Consider the following 17,257-nt stretch of genomic DNA (forward strand, 5'->3'; position numbering starts at 1 on the left):
AGATAATTACTTAATTAGCCCTCTACCTAACCCCCTTGTACCGGTACACAGGCTCCTGTACCGGTACAAGAGCCAACCCGAGAGCAGCTAAATTGATGCGCGCTGGTTGTACCGGTACAGAGTGCTGGTTGTACCGGTACAGCAAGCAGAGGAATCTGCAGTTTGCAGATTTCTTCGCTATAAACTGCCCTCGCGTCGCACGGAGTCCGTTTTGCGTTTATTTGGCGCCAACGCGACTCAAACTTGTCCCGACACTCTACAGAGCTGTCGACAAGTCTCCACAGTCAAACACCAGGGATCTCACAAGAGGCGAGAAAGAGGGCGTGGAGAGACACCTCGGAAGAGGCTTACAAGGTGGGCAAGAGGAGAGAGGGTGGGCGTGGAGAGACGCCTCGGAAGAGGCGTACAGGGCGGGCCAGAGGAGAGAGCGAGGGCGTGGAGATACGCCTCCGAAGAGACGGGCGTAGAGAGAAGCCTTGGAAGAGGCGTATAGGTAGGGTAGGGAGCAGCATAGGGAGGAGAGAGAGATAGGGAGAAAGGGACAAAAAATTAGGTTTTAGGCAGAAAGAGAAGAAGCAGATAAACAGAACAGACAAAAAAAGACGTGGAGGCATAAAATTATGCCACGTCTATTGTCACAACCATCAAATTATGTATTTGTATGGATTTCTTAAAAATGTTGAAAATTCAAAAGAGCAATGAAAAGAGAAGACATAAAAAGCTGAACAGTTTGGATTTGGTTTCTTTATGGACCGGTTGATTCTGTCGTCATCAGCCACTCATCAAAAGTAAGAAGTGAAGGCATTGGAATTTTTCAGGATTACATTCGCAAGAGTCAAAAAATTCTAAAGTACGCTAGTGATACCATACTATTCATGTCTCTAATAGATCAAATTTGTCCCTAAGTTTATCCATCTTATTATAGTATTTTTTTTAAAAAAAGATATTATACTTTTATAAAAAACCTTAATTAGTTTAACATGCATACAGTAACATGATGGCACTGTTATGTAAAAGACCCCCTCAGTAGTGATGACAACAGGTCAAATTCAAAACGGATTTTCAAAAATCCGAACCCGACTCCAAACTCGAAACTTGAACCCGAATTCAAACCCGATGGATTTTAAAAATTCATATCCAAACCCGAACTTTACCAAAAACCCGAAATCCGAATCCGAACCTGAAAATCCGAATCCGAAATAATTATTTCTCTTTTCAATATTTCAAAATATATAATATTAAATTTAAATTTTTAAAATATGAATTCAAATATAATATCAAATTTTCACATGCATATTATATATAATGTGAAATAAATTCGGATTCGGAATTCGGATTGGGTTCGGGTTGAGTTCGGGTTCGGGTTCGGATCGAGTATAGTCAAAATTCATATCCGTATCCATATTCGTTGGGTTTTTATTTTTGATATCCATATTCAAAACTATATTCATTTACCATCAAATAAATTCGCTTCGTTTGAATTCAGATTCGAATAAAATTTTGAGTATCCGTACCTATCGTGGACATCCCTGCCCCTCAGTGGAGCCGCCGTGAATGTGTCACAGCCACTGCAGAGGATCTGGCACGTCCAGTCTTAAGATAGATGATATACTTTCACCGTCCATGCATCGCAAGTACAACTGGACCAACACCACCTAATCATCACCTGTCTTGTCCGTTTGACCACCCGCCAAACAACTCACGAGGGCGCAGGCGAAATAATCTCATGCACCCAATGCAGACTTGGACTCCTTACACCAATATGATGCTAATGGGTTAACTACATACAGTTCCCTGTAAGCATCTCGAATAACAAATATATTCCTACAACAGAGTTCAACTTTTCATATTTATCCCTGCAAACATTTTAATATTTTCAAATATACTCATACTGTTAGAATCCGTTAGAAAAATATAATTAACTATACATAAAATACTTAACCCTCATTAGTGAATGAGGTAAACTGACCTTTTTACCCTTCTTATATTATTTATGATGGTAAAAAGGGAGAAATAATTATTGAAAATTTTTGAAAGAACATTCCTGCATAATTCTAATAGTTGGAATTTTTAGAGGGACATATTATTTTCTGTTAAAAATAAATAATGCTCGAATAATAACAAATTAGAGGAACAAATATGAATATCACTGGACATTTCTAGAAATAAATATAAAAAGTTGAACTTTGTGGGTGCTATTTGATATGTTTACAGAGAGCTGTATGAAATTAACTCTACTATCTTTATAGGGAAATGCTATCTATCTGTACATCCTATATACAACCTTATACCTTACATCTCACTCATCGATCTTAGAATTTATAATTTTTTTTATACTTTGGTATTAAAAAAATTGATAAGACTAATGAACAAATCGGCATATTTGGATAAGTGGGTTTTTCACTATATAAATAAATGTATAGACAACATTACTATATTTATGGGGATAATTATACCTATGTACTTTTCTAAACTTCAAAAATATCTAATTTATTTTTACTTTTTTTGTTTCCAGTATACTCCTTATATGTTCTTTCGTAATTCAAAAATATTCTTGAAGTTACCACCTGTTAAGTTAGCTCAGGTTAAACGTAAGCTAAATGTCTACCAAAGTTATAGAAAAAAAAAATCAAAATACCTTTTTTGATCTTAATTTAAGGGCAAATAAGAAAAGTTGGTAATAATAGAGAGTATATTTGAAAAGATAAAAAATTAAAATACTTCTTTTGCCCCTAATTTAAGAATAAATAACAAAAGTTGGTAATTATAGAAGGATATATTTGAAATGGCAAAATAGTAATTTCACAGAGATAACGACTATTGCTACTTTAGGGTATATTTTTGAAATAATTCGGAACGTAAATAAGATATTTTTAATATTAGCCTTCTAAGAGAGGTAAAAATCGAAAATTTGGAAACTTTTCAGAAGTACATAAGCAATTGCTCCTACATTTATTATTTCATGTCTTGAAATAAAAATCTAATATAATAATAATTATGATCTAGAAACAACAAATAAGCCTCTACATATAGAAAGTCGTATTTTTTTTTACTTATCTAGTGGCTGGATATTGAAATCTAAACTTTATTATACTTTTTGATAAATTGGTATTTTAATATATATGTATTTTATTTTGGAGGCCTCAATCACAGAGTCTTGATTGTTTGGTGTAAATAAAGATGCACTCATACACCCGGTGTAGGCAAAAATTGTCTCTCACCAGCGGCGAGTAGCGATTGGTTCACCCGGCGGTGAGCGCAACCGCACTGAGCGGAAGCACGCTCGAAGCTTCCAAAAGGCAGCGCGTGCTGGCGAGAGATGGCCGGTGGCATTTTCGTAATTGTACGGAAAACCAGGGGCACTTGTGCTCGCGCCATTTTTTAAGTTCGCAGTTGGGCGAAAAAGGACAAGGAGTAGGTCAGTGGTGGGCGAAGGGCCGGTCGTCGTCGGTCGCTCCACAGCTTTAATAACGCAAAAGTTTCGAATTTAAAAATACTCGAAAATTCGAGCGATTATATAAAAAAAATAAAAGTCATACTTCTCTTTGCCCGTTTTACCCAATTCCCCGATTTATTTATTACCCCCATTAGCGTAATGGACGGGGCGAAATTTAATTTGAATCGCGAAACGCATATTTCGTTTTCTGCAGCTCGTCGCATTAAACAAATGTTTCCATATTTTTTTAAATATTTTCCCCAATTTTTTTCCTTTTTTTAATTATTATTTTAATAATTTCCTTTTGTTTTTAAAAAATATTTAACTTTTTTTTTCCTTTTTCTTTTTCTCGTCGCCTTCGCTGTTCTCTCGCTTCTGTGTTCTTCAATCCCTCCGTTCTCGGTCTTTTTGTCGCGGAGATCGCCTGAACCGGGTTTCCGACGCGGAGAGGGAGCTACCGAAACAGTAGGGAAAAAAAACCGGGTCGGGTTCTTTTTTTTTTTAAATTTTTTGGAAGGATTTGTTTTGTGGGATGGGGGAGATGCTGAAGCGCTCGAGCTCTGCTCCGGTCTCCAATGGCGAGAGCTCGAGGAAGCCCTAGAAGGAGGGATCGGAGCGCTCGGAGCGGTTGATCGGGGGCACGGGGAGCTGATCCGGAGTGGAGGTGCTTTTTAGAGGTAGTGTTGGGGCTCTCTCTATGAATGGAGGGGAGAGAAGGAGGGATCACTCCTGCGGCGGCGGCGGCAGCGGCGGCGGCGGAGGGCGAGGAAGTATGGGCCGGATGGGAGCTTGTTGCGGCCGCTGAATCCGACGCCGATATCGGCGTCGGTGCCGGGCGGGGAGTATACGCCTGCGGCANACGGGGAGCTGATCCGGAGTGGAGGTGCTTTTTAGAGGTAGTGTTGGGGCTCTCTCTATGAATGGAGGGGAGAGAAGGAGGGATCACTCCTGCGGCGGGGGTTGAAGAAGAAGCGGGGGAGGCCGAGGAAGTATGGGCCGGATGGGAGCTTGTTGCGGCCGCTGAATCCGACGCCGATATCGGCGTCGGTGCCGGGCGGGGAGTATACGCCTGCGGCAGCGGTCGGGGCGGCGATGAAGCGGGGTAGAGGGCGGCCAGTGGGCTTCATGAGCAAGCATCAGCATCATCATCATCAGCAGCACCGTGGATTCCATTCGGATTCTTTAGGTATTAATTAATTTGGACCTGTTCTACTCCTCCTCCTCTTCTCTTTAGATGGGTCTTGAGGTTTTTCCAATAAAAATAAAATTTTCATTTCTAACTTTGTGTGTTGGCCTATAGCTTTCAATTTGGTACGCTGATCTTTTGTAAAGGAGCAGTTTGTCTTGAATACCCTTCTTAGCCAAGATTTGGAACTTTGTGAGCCTTTCAAAGTTGTTTCTGTAGGACACTGGAATATTAAGGTCTGGTCTGATGTGAGGTCAGATTATCTTCCGACAAAGCGATAAAAAGTGTGGGTGATTTACTTGGGGATAAATTGCGCCATCAGTCCGCAAACTGTTGCCCCGTTTTTCACTTCGGTCCCTACGCTACGATTTGTTGCCGTAGAGGGCCCGAACTATCAAATTGTTTTAGTACTGAAGTCTGCTCGCACTATAGCGAGAGATGGGAATTTTATGTGGTATGTCAAGCAACTGCCCCTAAACCCATCAATTATCTATGAACAGAAAACACTCTCACTATAGATTCCGTAAAATATTAGTTCAAAGTTTCAAAATCACTGCTTCAGGACTAGGTATTTGGTTGTTTGAGCATTTTACAATCAAAGCTTCAAGGCTAAGATCGAAACTAATTTGATAGGTTTGAGGGCACTAATGCAGCAAAATATAGTTTAGAGACTAAAGTGTGAAACGGAGCAATAGCTTGGGGACCAGTGGTGTAATTATCCCTTTACTGTGGTAAGATTAGTTGCAAAGCATTCAATGATGCTTGTGTTGACCGTAGTTGATGTTCATAATGATTTGATGATTCGGTCTTCATCGACTTTTGTCAACCCTGGACCCCTCTTTAAATTTGATGAATCACTTAGTGGGATTGCTATAGTGCAGCAGAAACTATGTGTCATTGTCTAGTTACTTTAACCTAGTTGATTCTTGAAACTCGGGGGATCTTTATATATGATTTTAACCTCCATTTACTGCAATTTCTTATCCTTTGTTTCAGATATTGGCTTTCGTAGAAACTATATTATCTTGATAGTATTCGTAAAAGCTTTTAATTTATCAGAGTAAAGCAACTGTGGACTGGCCTTCACTAGTTTGAGTTTCCTTGTACCTTGCTGACTTGTTAGTGAGCAATGTGGTTAGAACATGGTGGTCCTGCGTATATTCTAAATAATTCCAAGGTGTGTTACTGCCTTGCAGGTGAGATGGTGGCGTGCTCTGCTGGTGCAAATTTTACACCACATATTATTACTGTTGCTGCTGGTGAGGTATGGTTTGCTTTGACCTCATTCCAGCTGTCATCTATAAACTCTACATGCTATCATTTATTAAATTATTGTCTCATCTGTCATTTCTTTCGTTAATATTTGCTCTAAGTTATCTTAGGTGTATGCTTGATTTATTTTCTCTCTCATATCAGTCATTTCTTTTTCCCAGTATAGTTTATGATTAGTTTATTTCTGTCTCTGCTTTGATTTTTCAGCATGAAGATCTGTTAATTGCTGAAATAAGTTACACTTCACTAAATTCTAAAGTAGGTTCAGTTTTGCGTAATTTCACCATGATGTTGCTATTGCTTTTAAATGCCTTCTGATGTCTCCCATCCATTTTCTTATCAAACCTTTTCTGAACTTCCAGCCTTGCCATGAGGTTAATTTGACCGGTTGGTTATAAAGCTTAAGTCCAAGCAACTTGGAATTATATTTGGGTTGTAAAAACTTTCAACTATGTCACAAAACTTTCAAATTATTTTGGAACTAAAATACTTCCCCTATCACAATTAGGAACTTTATGCAAAAATCCCTTAAATTGTCAATAATTTTTTATGTATTTTGTGGGTCATATATTCAAAAATCCCTTAATATTGTAGCCCCTGTTCTTTGAAGTATTTGTCACCATGCATGAACTTTCGGTTTCCTAAATGGTGCTCCTAGTTACTCACTGCTATGCAAATTGGTGGCAAAATTGCACGAGAATCATTGATCATTGCTTAATTTGAGAATTGTTTGGATTAGCTTTTATTATTTATTTTGTTTTTGGTCTTGTTGAAGTGGAGTGCATTTTTCTTTTATTTATATATCCTGTTTTTGGTGTATTTATTTTTCATCCAACCAACTTTCTGTTGAACATTAGCTTTTGTGATTTATAATACATTTTAAGCTTAATTTGGAGATTGTTAAATAATTATTTCATTTCTACGCGCTTTCATCATTCATTCTAAGGTATTTCATGATTATAGGTGACTTAACATTTGATAATACAAAATTGTCAATATTTTTTTTAAGAGAAAGGTTGCAAGCTACCCACTTCCTTCATTTTTTAGAAATGAATTCAGCTACAAATGTAACGCAACTAGGCTACGAACTTAGGACCTCGTGTACTAACCATAGAAAGGAATTTATCATCATCTGTAACTCGTTGACCATATTATATACAAATCAAGTTTTGATATATATTTATATATATATATATATGTGTCTGTATGAATGTATAACTACTATTTCTTATGTTAAAAATTGTTCAACTTAGTTTTCTTTCTTTCTTTCTTTCTTTTTTTCCTTTCCTAACTCTTCCCTAATTTTCTATTTATCCTTCAATTTAGTAAACTGTTTTCAATTGAAAACCGCCAAACATAATAAGAATCTGCTGAAACCAGCTACACGTGGTTTTGATCAAAGTCGACTTGAAACCTAAACCGAGTTTGAACCATGGTTTGGGCAAAATTAAGTCTGAATCCGATTGAGTAGGCTTGGGTTTACTAGCCAACTTTGCTGCTGCTAGTTATATATTGGCGCATTATTTATTTATGTATGTTTGACCAAGTCACCAAATAAAACTGACTTTTGAAGACAATTAAGAATTTATTGTATCGGCCAAGCAGAAATTCTGCAAATTTCAGTAGAAAAACTGAGGTTAATGTTTTTGTGAGACTGTAAAAGTCTGCTAAAGGTTGTTTGCAAATCAAACAACTCCCTCAGAAATAGAATTGGCACTTGCATGTATGACCCACTTATAATTTCAACTAAAAGTAATTAAGTATAAATTGCCCTACCAGTGAAGGGCCTGCGCTTTGCAGCAGGCTTACAGTGGGTACTGGATCTTGATTAAATTGTAATGTTGTTTATGGATTTTAATAGAATCTTATTCATCCAATGTCTGAGTTCTTGACATCTTAAGTTTTTCATTGGTACTTGATGACCAGCTGATGTTCTTTGCAAAGAAAAAGAAACATAATTTGGATGGTTAATATCTGACACATCTATTGTACTTTACATGACCTTCTTTACTGTAACTTTTGTCCAATATCATAATTGATTTATTAGACTCAAATTTTGAATAGAAATAGCTAATTTATTATTGTATATGGTTATTAGTAAAAGTAGGTGCATGTTTGGACCTAGTCCACCACATTTGTCAGGAACAAATCATAATTTTCTACCCTTGGGACCTTAGAGTTAAAATATAAACCATTCAATGTTATCTGCAACATTTGACTGATATATACACGAAAAATCATAACTTTTGGGAATCTATTAGCTAGGCATCAAGAAGTTCTAAAAGTCAATAGTGTTCAAGCTACTATTTTTGGGAAGTTTATGTTTTTTCACATGCAAACCTTAAGATGCTTTAAATCTCATATGATATTCTAAAGTTTTTCTTTAAAACCTTTGATATAAAATTGTGGTAGACCAAGCATTGGTATTGAGATTTGGTGGATTTGGCCCAAGTGCAGGAATAATTCCACTCCCAGGGAAGAAGCTGCCGTCCTTGTCTTATAGGGAGATATTGATGCTTGATCCTAGTCTGCTGTATTAGCGAAGAGTCAACAATGCTTTCAACGTTAGAGGTGTTAAAATTATAGAATAAATTACCAGATGTGATCTACAACACATAATAGTCATTATAATATTAGAAGTGGTCTACAACATATAAATGGTCTATATAATAGATATCACAAGTTTAAAAACTATTAGTTAGACATTATGCGGCCTTAAAACTTAATATTGTTAAAAGAGCTACTCTGTCAATGGTCTAAAATGTTACTTTACAACCTTTAAATTTGAGTTTTGGTTGATGGTGTAGCAAGTCCAAGTAATAATTTCACTATTGAAGCAGGAAGTGTCATCCTAACTGAGAAGGGAGATATTATTGCCCGCAACCAGTGTATACATACACTCAAACTCATTGCAGTTAATATTTGATGATCAATGTATTAAAAATCAAAATCTAATTTGATAAATGTGATCCATATTGTTTAAAGAGTCACATTGTACAAATTAAAATGTATTTTGAAATTCATTACTGAAGCATTAAGTAGTCCCAAAAATAAATGGTAGAGAAAGGGTTATTATTTGATTTGTGATAAATTGGTGTTCAAAATTTGTTGTTTTTAGGGGCTGTTTGGTTGCACGCATTTGCAACTGCAGTGCAGTTGCAAATGCGTGCAGCCTTAATTCCTTTGTTTGGTTTAGTGTAGTTGAGTTCAACTGCTGCAATTCCAACTACACAAGAAGGTCCAAATGCTGCAGTTGGAACTACATCCAAATTGGCCGTAGTTCCAACTGCAGCAGTTGGTGAGGGATAGGATCACTCACAAATTAACAATAATAAATAAATAAATAAATAGCTAAATAAATAAATAATATATGTATATAGGTAAATAAAAATACTTGTAAATAAACTCATACTAATAAAATTTTTTAGACAATACAAGCTTTGTGCAAAAAATTAAATTTTTTAAATTTATTTTATTTAAAATATAAATATAGTTTTTTTAAAAAAATTTTATAGAATGTGATCGTGTATGTTAATTTAATAAGTTTTAATTAATTATAATTATTAAATTTGATAGTTAATTTAATAGGTTTTAATTAATTATAATTATTAAATATGATAAAAAAAAATGAGAGAATCGTTTAAATTTTAAAGTTTGATTTACATATTAAAATTAAATAAATTAAAAATTTTAACTGTGTCGATTAATAAGTTGAAGAATATTATATATATATACTTATTTATTTATAAATAGTAAATTTAAATGATTAATAAACTTATACAATTATTTTATGTTTAGTGAAGGTAATCTCACCACTCTTTCTGAAAATGTGATAAAATTCACAAATACAACTATCAGCTTCATATTACCAAACAGAAGAAATGTAACTGCAGCAGTTGCAACTGCGTAAAACCAAACAAACTAGGTGTAGTTACAATAGCAGCATTTACAACTGCATGTATTTCCAACTACACTATTTCTGCAACTACATCCAACCAAACAGCCCCTTAGTACACAAGCCTTTTAAATGGTAGAGAACATATCCAATGAGTTGGATTCTGATTTTGAGGCCTCTATCATAGAGAATTAGAGCCATGGTGTATAAGATATATGTATACACCTGGTGCAGGCAATAATTTCTCTTGAGAAAGAAAGTGATAGTTGTGTTGGGTGCGTGGGTTCCGACCCATCATTGAAAGCATGATGTGTCACTAGGAGGATGCCTTAACCCAACTTTTGTGTGTACTGTGTAGGATATTAACTATTATTGGTAGAAGAATATTAGTGAAAGAATTAGGCAAAGAGAAAGAGAGCTATAAGTACCTTTATTTTGGATAGTTTTTATCTGAAAAATAGTAGAAGTAATGGATAAGAATATAATGATCAAGGATAAACAGTACAGAGGAAAATAAAATGACAAGGGGTAAACCAAAGAACCATTTAGAAAACTATAAATCGGACAAAGCAGTTTAACTTTTTGACACGTCCTACTCTAATTGTTCTGAAATTTGTGCTTATCAAACATTTCTTTGTATATACTAGATGGCGGCAAATGATGTAGTTTCAGCTTATTTCTAATTTTTCTGCTGACTTAGATATGATGGTGAAGCATATAAGGATGCACCAGAAGGTGACAATTGGCATAGTTTTCAGCTATATTCAAAATTTTCCATTTACTGTAAATTATAACTAAGAAATAACTCAGGAAAGTGTTAATTATTAAACATCTACTGCTGGTTTTTATGCAATTAATCTACAAAAAATAGTAAAAACCAAATTACAAAATATGTCATAAATAAACTAGAAACAATTGAAATAATTTTGTGCATTGTGTGGATTACTTTCTACTAGGGGATGTAAATTTGGATTTTAATCAATAGCATCTGAAAGTACTAAAAATAGGAGGGACAAACAGAAACTATCAATTCATCCAATATATAATAGTTAATAAAGCAAATTATTTTACTCAATCCGACAGCAATTTTGTAAAGCAAATATTGCATGTATACTACAGTCTCAAATACTCTGTAGTACCAAATAAATATTAGTTTATTAGATGTGGCAGTTGCGAAATTATAGCTTTATCTTGTAATAAAGTATTTAAATGTCTGAACTCTCTCTCTCACACACTCTCTCTCTATACATATATCTAGTCTAGCTGGGATACTATTGATAGTAAATGAATAGTATTTACTATCAACTTTTTCTAGCCCTTGAATCAATACTATTCCACTTGCCGCCATTGAACCCTAGGCATCTAAGGGCTGAAAAGCAAAATAGTAAACACTATTTCATTTACTATCAAAAGTATTCTTGCTTCATTCTAGAAAAACTAGAATATATTGATAGTAGAGGAATAGTGTTTGCTTTGTACTTCTTATCCCTCGAATGCATAGGGTTTACTAATTGGCGGTGATATAATTATGGATCCAAGGGCTAAAAAGTTGATAGTAAACACTGTTCATCTCCTATCAATAGTATCATAGCTCAACTCTCTCTCTCTCTCTCTCTCTCTCTCTATATATATATATATATATATATAAGAGTATAGTAGCCCTCCTCTATATGAGTCTGGCTACTATACTCTTATGAGTACGATTGCCCTTGTACTCATAAGTCATTTTCGATGATAGAGCTTCCGAATCGACGATCCATATTGTTAACATTATCTAGAACATTTAAAACTTCTAGAAATCAAATTTTATAAATTTTCGATATCATTTACCTTACGATCAAAAGTTCACAAAATTGACAATTTTTAACGGCCAGTATGGGATACTTACTAGTTTAACGGTGTAAAAGAATTGGAATAGGTTGAATTTTTAATAAAAAATTCTATTCACTACCTAGATAAAGATCAATAACTCCGATCTTAAATTGAAGGATCCGATCATCCATTTTTACGACGTCGTTCGATTTTGACCATTCATTTTATGCCCGCTTGATGGACTTTATTATGATTTCGAAAAATTACGAAATTTATTTTCTAAAAGTTTCAAATACTCTAGATCATATTTAACGGAGTGGATCATTGATTCGGAAGCTCTATAATTGAAAACAACTTATGAGTACGAAGGCTCCTATACTCATAAGAGTATAGTAGCCCTGCTATATATATATATATATATATATATATATATATATATATATATATATATGTGTGTGTGTGTGTGTGTGTGTGTGTGTGTGTGTGTGTTAGTTCTGACAAAACCAATAATTGAATTAAAAACTGGGTAAACTTCAATTTGTCCCCTTGGTTTAGCTCATTTTCATTTTCATTTTGCCATCCTATGGTCAAAAAATTGCACTTTACTATCCTATAGTTTTTATCTTTATTTTTTCCAAAAAAATCTACTATTAAACAGGGTAGCAAAGTGAAATTTTTGGATAACCATAGGATAGTTAAGAGTAAAATTTTGAACTACTACGTGACAAAGCAAAGATGTGCTAAGTCATTGGGTAGTTAAGTGCAAACTTTTTGAACCATAAGGTGACAAAGTGAAAATAAGCTACCCATTGGGGGGCCAAATTGAAGTTTATCCTTAAAAATTGTTGGAGAATGTCGACTAGGAAATTTGCAGTATTATTCCATCATCAACATAATTTGGACAAAAGCAGAAACAAAGATGCTGGATAAATTAATAGAGCAAATGAATGCTATTCCAGAAAAGCTCTATGTATAAAAGATATGCAAGAGAACAAAGTAAATTGGAGTATTTTGTAGATCACATATTTTAATGTTATTTGTGGTTGAAAACTTGTTAAACTGAATTCCTCGTTATGATTTACTCATGATTTCTTAAGTAATATCCGCTCAAAGGCATTGTATGCCATTCTTGTTATAGTGTAGTAAAATCCTATTTGAATGCTGGCTATTTTATCCCTTTAAGATTGAATATTCCAAATTGAGAATCTCTTGAGGAGCCAAATTTCAAATAAGAGTTTTTAGCGAAGAAACTACAGAATTCTATGAGCTTGGGATTAAACATTTCTTTTTTGAAGTGACTTATGTACAGAAGCATTTGAACTGTCCAAAATAACCAGAATTCTATGGGCTTGAGATTAACTAGATATGGTTATTGTGGATTTGTCTATATATCTATGTAAAGAAGCATTTGGACTGTTTATATCAAATGTACCACTGCTGACTCATTATTGTTGCTTCTAGGATGTCACTATGAAGATCATATCATTTTCCCAGCAAGGACCTAGAGCTATCTGCATTCTATCAGCTAATGGTGTGATATCCAATGTTACCCTTCGTCAGCCTGACTCATCCGGTGGTACATTGACTTACGAGGTTTGTAAACAAACCCTTCTCCAAAATCATAGTTAAATATGCATCATTCTGTTATAAATTGGCTAGCCACATAAGCTAGGACTATAGTTTGATGTTATGAGGTAAACTATTTTGGGGCACAAAAAAGCCCATGAATTTGATGACTTAATCCTTGATTCTGCATAATACAGTGGATTGTATATCAACCTTTCCGAGTTTGTGTTAGTTTAGGTGAGCGACGATGAGCATGAGATGAAGTGCTATCTTTTAGACAACTAGTTTTATTTTCCAGTGAACTTTTACCTTAGGTGCACGACCTACCGTACATGGTGCCATCCTTTTGAAGCATGAGGTTAGTTTTACCCTAGGAATTGTAAGCAATCTTTCATTTTACTGAAAAGGAACTTAAAATGGTGTGCCTTTGGAAATTTTTCACAACAAAATGACTGCCAAGCGATGTCTTTGTGTTAGGCATGGCTAGATGATGCTGCACAAGATAAGGCATCCTACGTTTAGGTGGATTCTAGGAGTAAAGAATTTTGGATTGTCAGGAAAGAAGAGAGGATTCATAACCTTAAAGGAGAATTTGGGAGAAACTAACTTCTAAAATATGATTTGCAAAGTTTCTGAATAGTTTCAGAAATTTTCTGAGAACTTTTCAGATTTTTTCCATTTTCTGAATTAAAGGGATTTTTAAAATGATTTTCGGAGTTAAATATTCTGAAGTGAATTAATCTGTAAAACATTGTGGAAGGCCAGCACATATTATTGAATTAATTTGTTTTTTTTTATTTTTATTTTAATGTTCGAAGTTCAAAAACATCCAAGAAAATAAAAAAAAGAGAAACCACGAAAATTAAATAAAACAGCAAAAAATGTTGGAAAATTTAGATACAAAGATGATGTGGAAATAATAATCAGGACTCACTTTTTAATCTTAACTCAATTTGGGGTTGCATTCTGTCTAGCATGAGGCAGTTCCGACGGAAAAGGGCGCACCATTATCAAAGCCTTTTCTTTTTTTTTTTTTTGAGAGGGAGAGAGAGATTGTCAAAGGCTTTGATATTATTCATAGGTGGAAAAGTTCACCATTCAATTGTGATGACTATGAAGCTTGAGGCTTATTTATAAAATCCTTGGCCTTGAAAATCTAACTAGCTGAGGATTTGATCCTATTCATAATAGCTAAGATAGAATAAAAAGTGCAGAAGATCAATAAAGATTAGATAAAAACCATGAGAACAACTAAGCCTATCATCCTAACAATCCAGCAAGCTTAAAATGAGATTAAATTACAAGAAAGGCTCCTTTTACTTCAGCTTACTTCAGCCTAAGTATCAATTACTCTCCTGCATAAAAGAATTATATCAATGTCAACCATTCACTTTCCTGTGTCAACTTGGCCCAATTTGGATATTTGAATGCTTATTTTCCATGGACTATTTCTGCTTTTTAAAAATTTTCTTGCGTGCTTGAGATTTTTGAGAGGTTTCTACTTCATGCTAAATGTGCAAGGCTAGCACTTTCCCTCCAAATATTCCCTCCTATGACTAATGAGACGTAATTGGGCAAATGCCTTTTTTTTCTGCTATTTCTGTTGTATAGGCTTTAGTTGTTCATTCTGATGCCATTGAGAATGGCGCTTTGTGATGCGGCATCTCATTTTTTAAAAAAGACAACTAGTTTGTTGTAACTTGTAACTTATCTCATTTGTTTTGTAGGGTCGTTTTGAGCTGCTTTCCTTATCTGGATCATTTATGCCAACTGAAAATGGTGGAACAAGAAGTCGATCTGGTGGGATAAGTGTTTCCTTAGCCAGCCCGGATGGTCGTGTTGTGGGTGGTGGAGTTGCTGGCCTTCTGGTAGCTGCTAGTCCTGTTCAGGTAATACTGTTCAAGTCCTATCAATCTCTAATACTTCAATATTCTGCCGTACACATTAGCTTCTTATTATGGTGGAAAGCAAATTTGTTTTCTTTTCTTTGTAATTTTTTGCTAGGCCTTGTTCAGTTAGTTGTCTTTTTTTGTTTTTTGTTTTTTTTAAATAGAATTTCTACATGAAATAGCATAGGAGGGACTTGCAATCCTTATATCTAAGGTGATTATTTGGCAATAACAAACAAAAACTGGGAAGCAAGTGTCCAAGGGTTTTTTTAAAAAAAAAAAAAATAATAAAAGGATTGCATCCGTTACTTGGGAGGAGTGCATTGCAAGCTAACCAAACACAGGAGTGCTGTGTTTAAAAAGGCAAAAAACCAGCAATCATGCCAAATTAATCCTTCACCCAGCCAAAAACTGCTTTTCAGCTGCCGTCCAAATTTTTTTCATAATTCTTTCTTTGCAAACTCGACAAGATTTTTACATATGTCGGAATATATTTTATTGGAAACCAGTCACTGTCTTGTTTAAATCCAGATGTTGGTCTTATCTTTTCGATTAATTTGTTATACATAAAACCCTTGTAATTTTCACATTGCTCTGATGGAAAACGAAAACCTGTATACCAACCCTCCATAGTTTGAATAGTTAACGACTTTCTGTTCCTGTCAGTGACCATGAGAAAATGTTAGAATACTATAATTACAATGGCTATAATTATTTTCCATTATATTTCATTTTATTGTCAAAAATGTGAACTGCCCCTGCAATATCACAATTTTCACTTATGCTCCTAAAAGGTTAAAAAAAAAACATTAATTTATCTCGTTTAATGTTTAGACCATTACAGCTTGTCTTGCTTTCCTACCATTTTCTCTCCAAAACTGTTAGATTATTTTGAAACATGACCCGAAATACCCATAACACCCTTTTTAATATTTCCTGTCATACTTGAATATTTTCTGTTTTCTGCCCGTTCCTAGACACAACATGTAAAAAAAGGGTTTACTAGTAACAGTCGAAAGATTGAGGATGTTTTTCAAGAAGGTGAAACGCCAATTGCGATATTTTCGAAGATTTTTTGCATTTAAGCCTTAAATAGTTTCTAATAGTTCCCGCACATGAATTATGGCCTAGGAGGGTAACGCGCTGACGGTCTAAATTAAGGGTTTTATTTTCATCGGGAGAACATGCAAATACTCTGATATTTCTTGCATGCTGTTTGGAATTTAGCTTTGATTGCATTAATTTTCTCAACCAAATACCAGCTTGATCTTTTTCGCTATTCAAGATCTAGATGGCTTGATTCTCTGTGCCTCTCTCTCTCCCCCTCAGGTTGTGGTTGGGAGTTTCTTGCCGAGCTACCAGCTGGAGCAGAAGGCGAAGAAGCCAAGGCTAGATCGCGTACCCGCGTCTACGCCCACATCAGCCCCAGCTCCGATTTCCGCTGCAGATATGGAGGAGACTTACAGCAGCGGACAAGGGCCGCCGCGCAGTTCAGCACCGTCAAAGTTCACCATCACTACATCTTTCAGAGGCGACAATTGGTCTTCCCCTCTGCAGTCTGTGCCCGACTCGAGAAACTCCGCGACGGATGTCAAAATCTCCATACCCGGCGCGTGAAAGATCCGAAACTAAGAAACGCTTCCCTTCACAGTTGCCGCCTCCATTGGCGGAACAAAGCAGTAGGAACTGACTCATCTAACTTTGTAAAACTTATTTGCATGGATTTTATTATTTATAGGACAGCGAACTTGGAAGAAGGTTTCTTTGTAGGTTGTTGTTCATGATTTTCTGCCTTCAGTTAATTACCCTGCGGATGTTTAATTTGTGACTCATGCGTTTTTCATTCGATGATGTCTAGATTCTATCATTACTATTTTCGGCAATTCTTTTCTTTTCATTATTATTATTATTGCGTAAGTTTTTGGTGGTTTCAGTGTATTATTTTTATCCAGATTTTTCTAGCTTCGTCTAGGGGGGCACATAGATCGAATGGGATCGTGAGATACCCCGTTATGATGCCATGTCGAGAAAATGGTTTTTTGTGTGTTTTTTTTTTTTTTTTTTTTTTTTCCTTCTTTTTTATAGGTAAAAAGTTTTAAAAAGATTTTTCATACGTGAATTATGTAGATTCTATATATCTGCTAAAATTTGGAGGAATTTTGTGAGTTTTGTGGCATAATAAGACGTATATTTAGTGAAAG

The 17,257-nt window shown here is 35.2% G+C and overlaps 1 protein-coding gene across 1 annotated transcript; it reads left to right on the plus strand.

The window, feature by feature from the left end:
- On the plus strand, positions 4,138-16,933 carry LOC109728528 (AT-hook motif nuclear-localized protein 7-like). Its single transcript, XM_020258946.1, has 6 exons — positions 4,138-4,278; positions 4,337-4,622; positions 5,819-5,886; positions 13,063-13,194; positions 14,895-15,056; positions 16,386-16,933. The coding sequence occupies exons 1-6, from the start codon at positions 4,138-4,140 to the stop codon at positions 16,671-16,673; spliced, it is 1,077 nt and encodes a 358-aa protein (XP_020114535.1). The 3' UTR covers positions 16,674-16,933.

This window comes from Ananas comosus, linkage group 24 (genome assembly GCF_001540865.1).
Source record: "Ananas comosus cultivar F153 linkage group 24, ASM154086v1, whole genome shotgun sequence".
Lineage (NCBI taxonomy): Eukaryota > Viridiplantae > Streptophyta > Magnoliopsida > Poales > Bromeliaceae > Ananas > Ananas comosus.

Bases quoted from the DNA above. Each gene is read 5' to 3' on its own strand.
- LOC109728528 (XM_020258946.1), top strand. From the start codon at position 4,138: ATGGAGGGGAGAGAAGGAGGGATCACTCCTGCGGCGGCGGCGGCAGCG. The intron at 4,279-4,336 runs GTATACGCCTGC...TTTTAGAGGTAG, and splicing joins GCGTCGGTGCCGGGCGGGGA to TGTTGGGGCTCTCTCTATGA. The intron at 4,623-5,818 runs GTATTAATTAAT...ACTGCCTTGCAG, and splicing joins ATTCCATTCGGATTCTTTAG to GTGAGATGGTGGCGTGCTCT.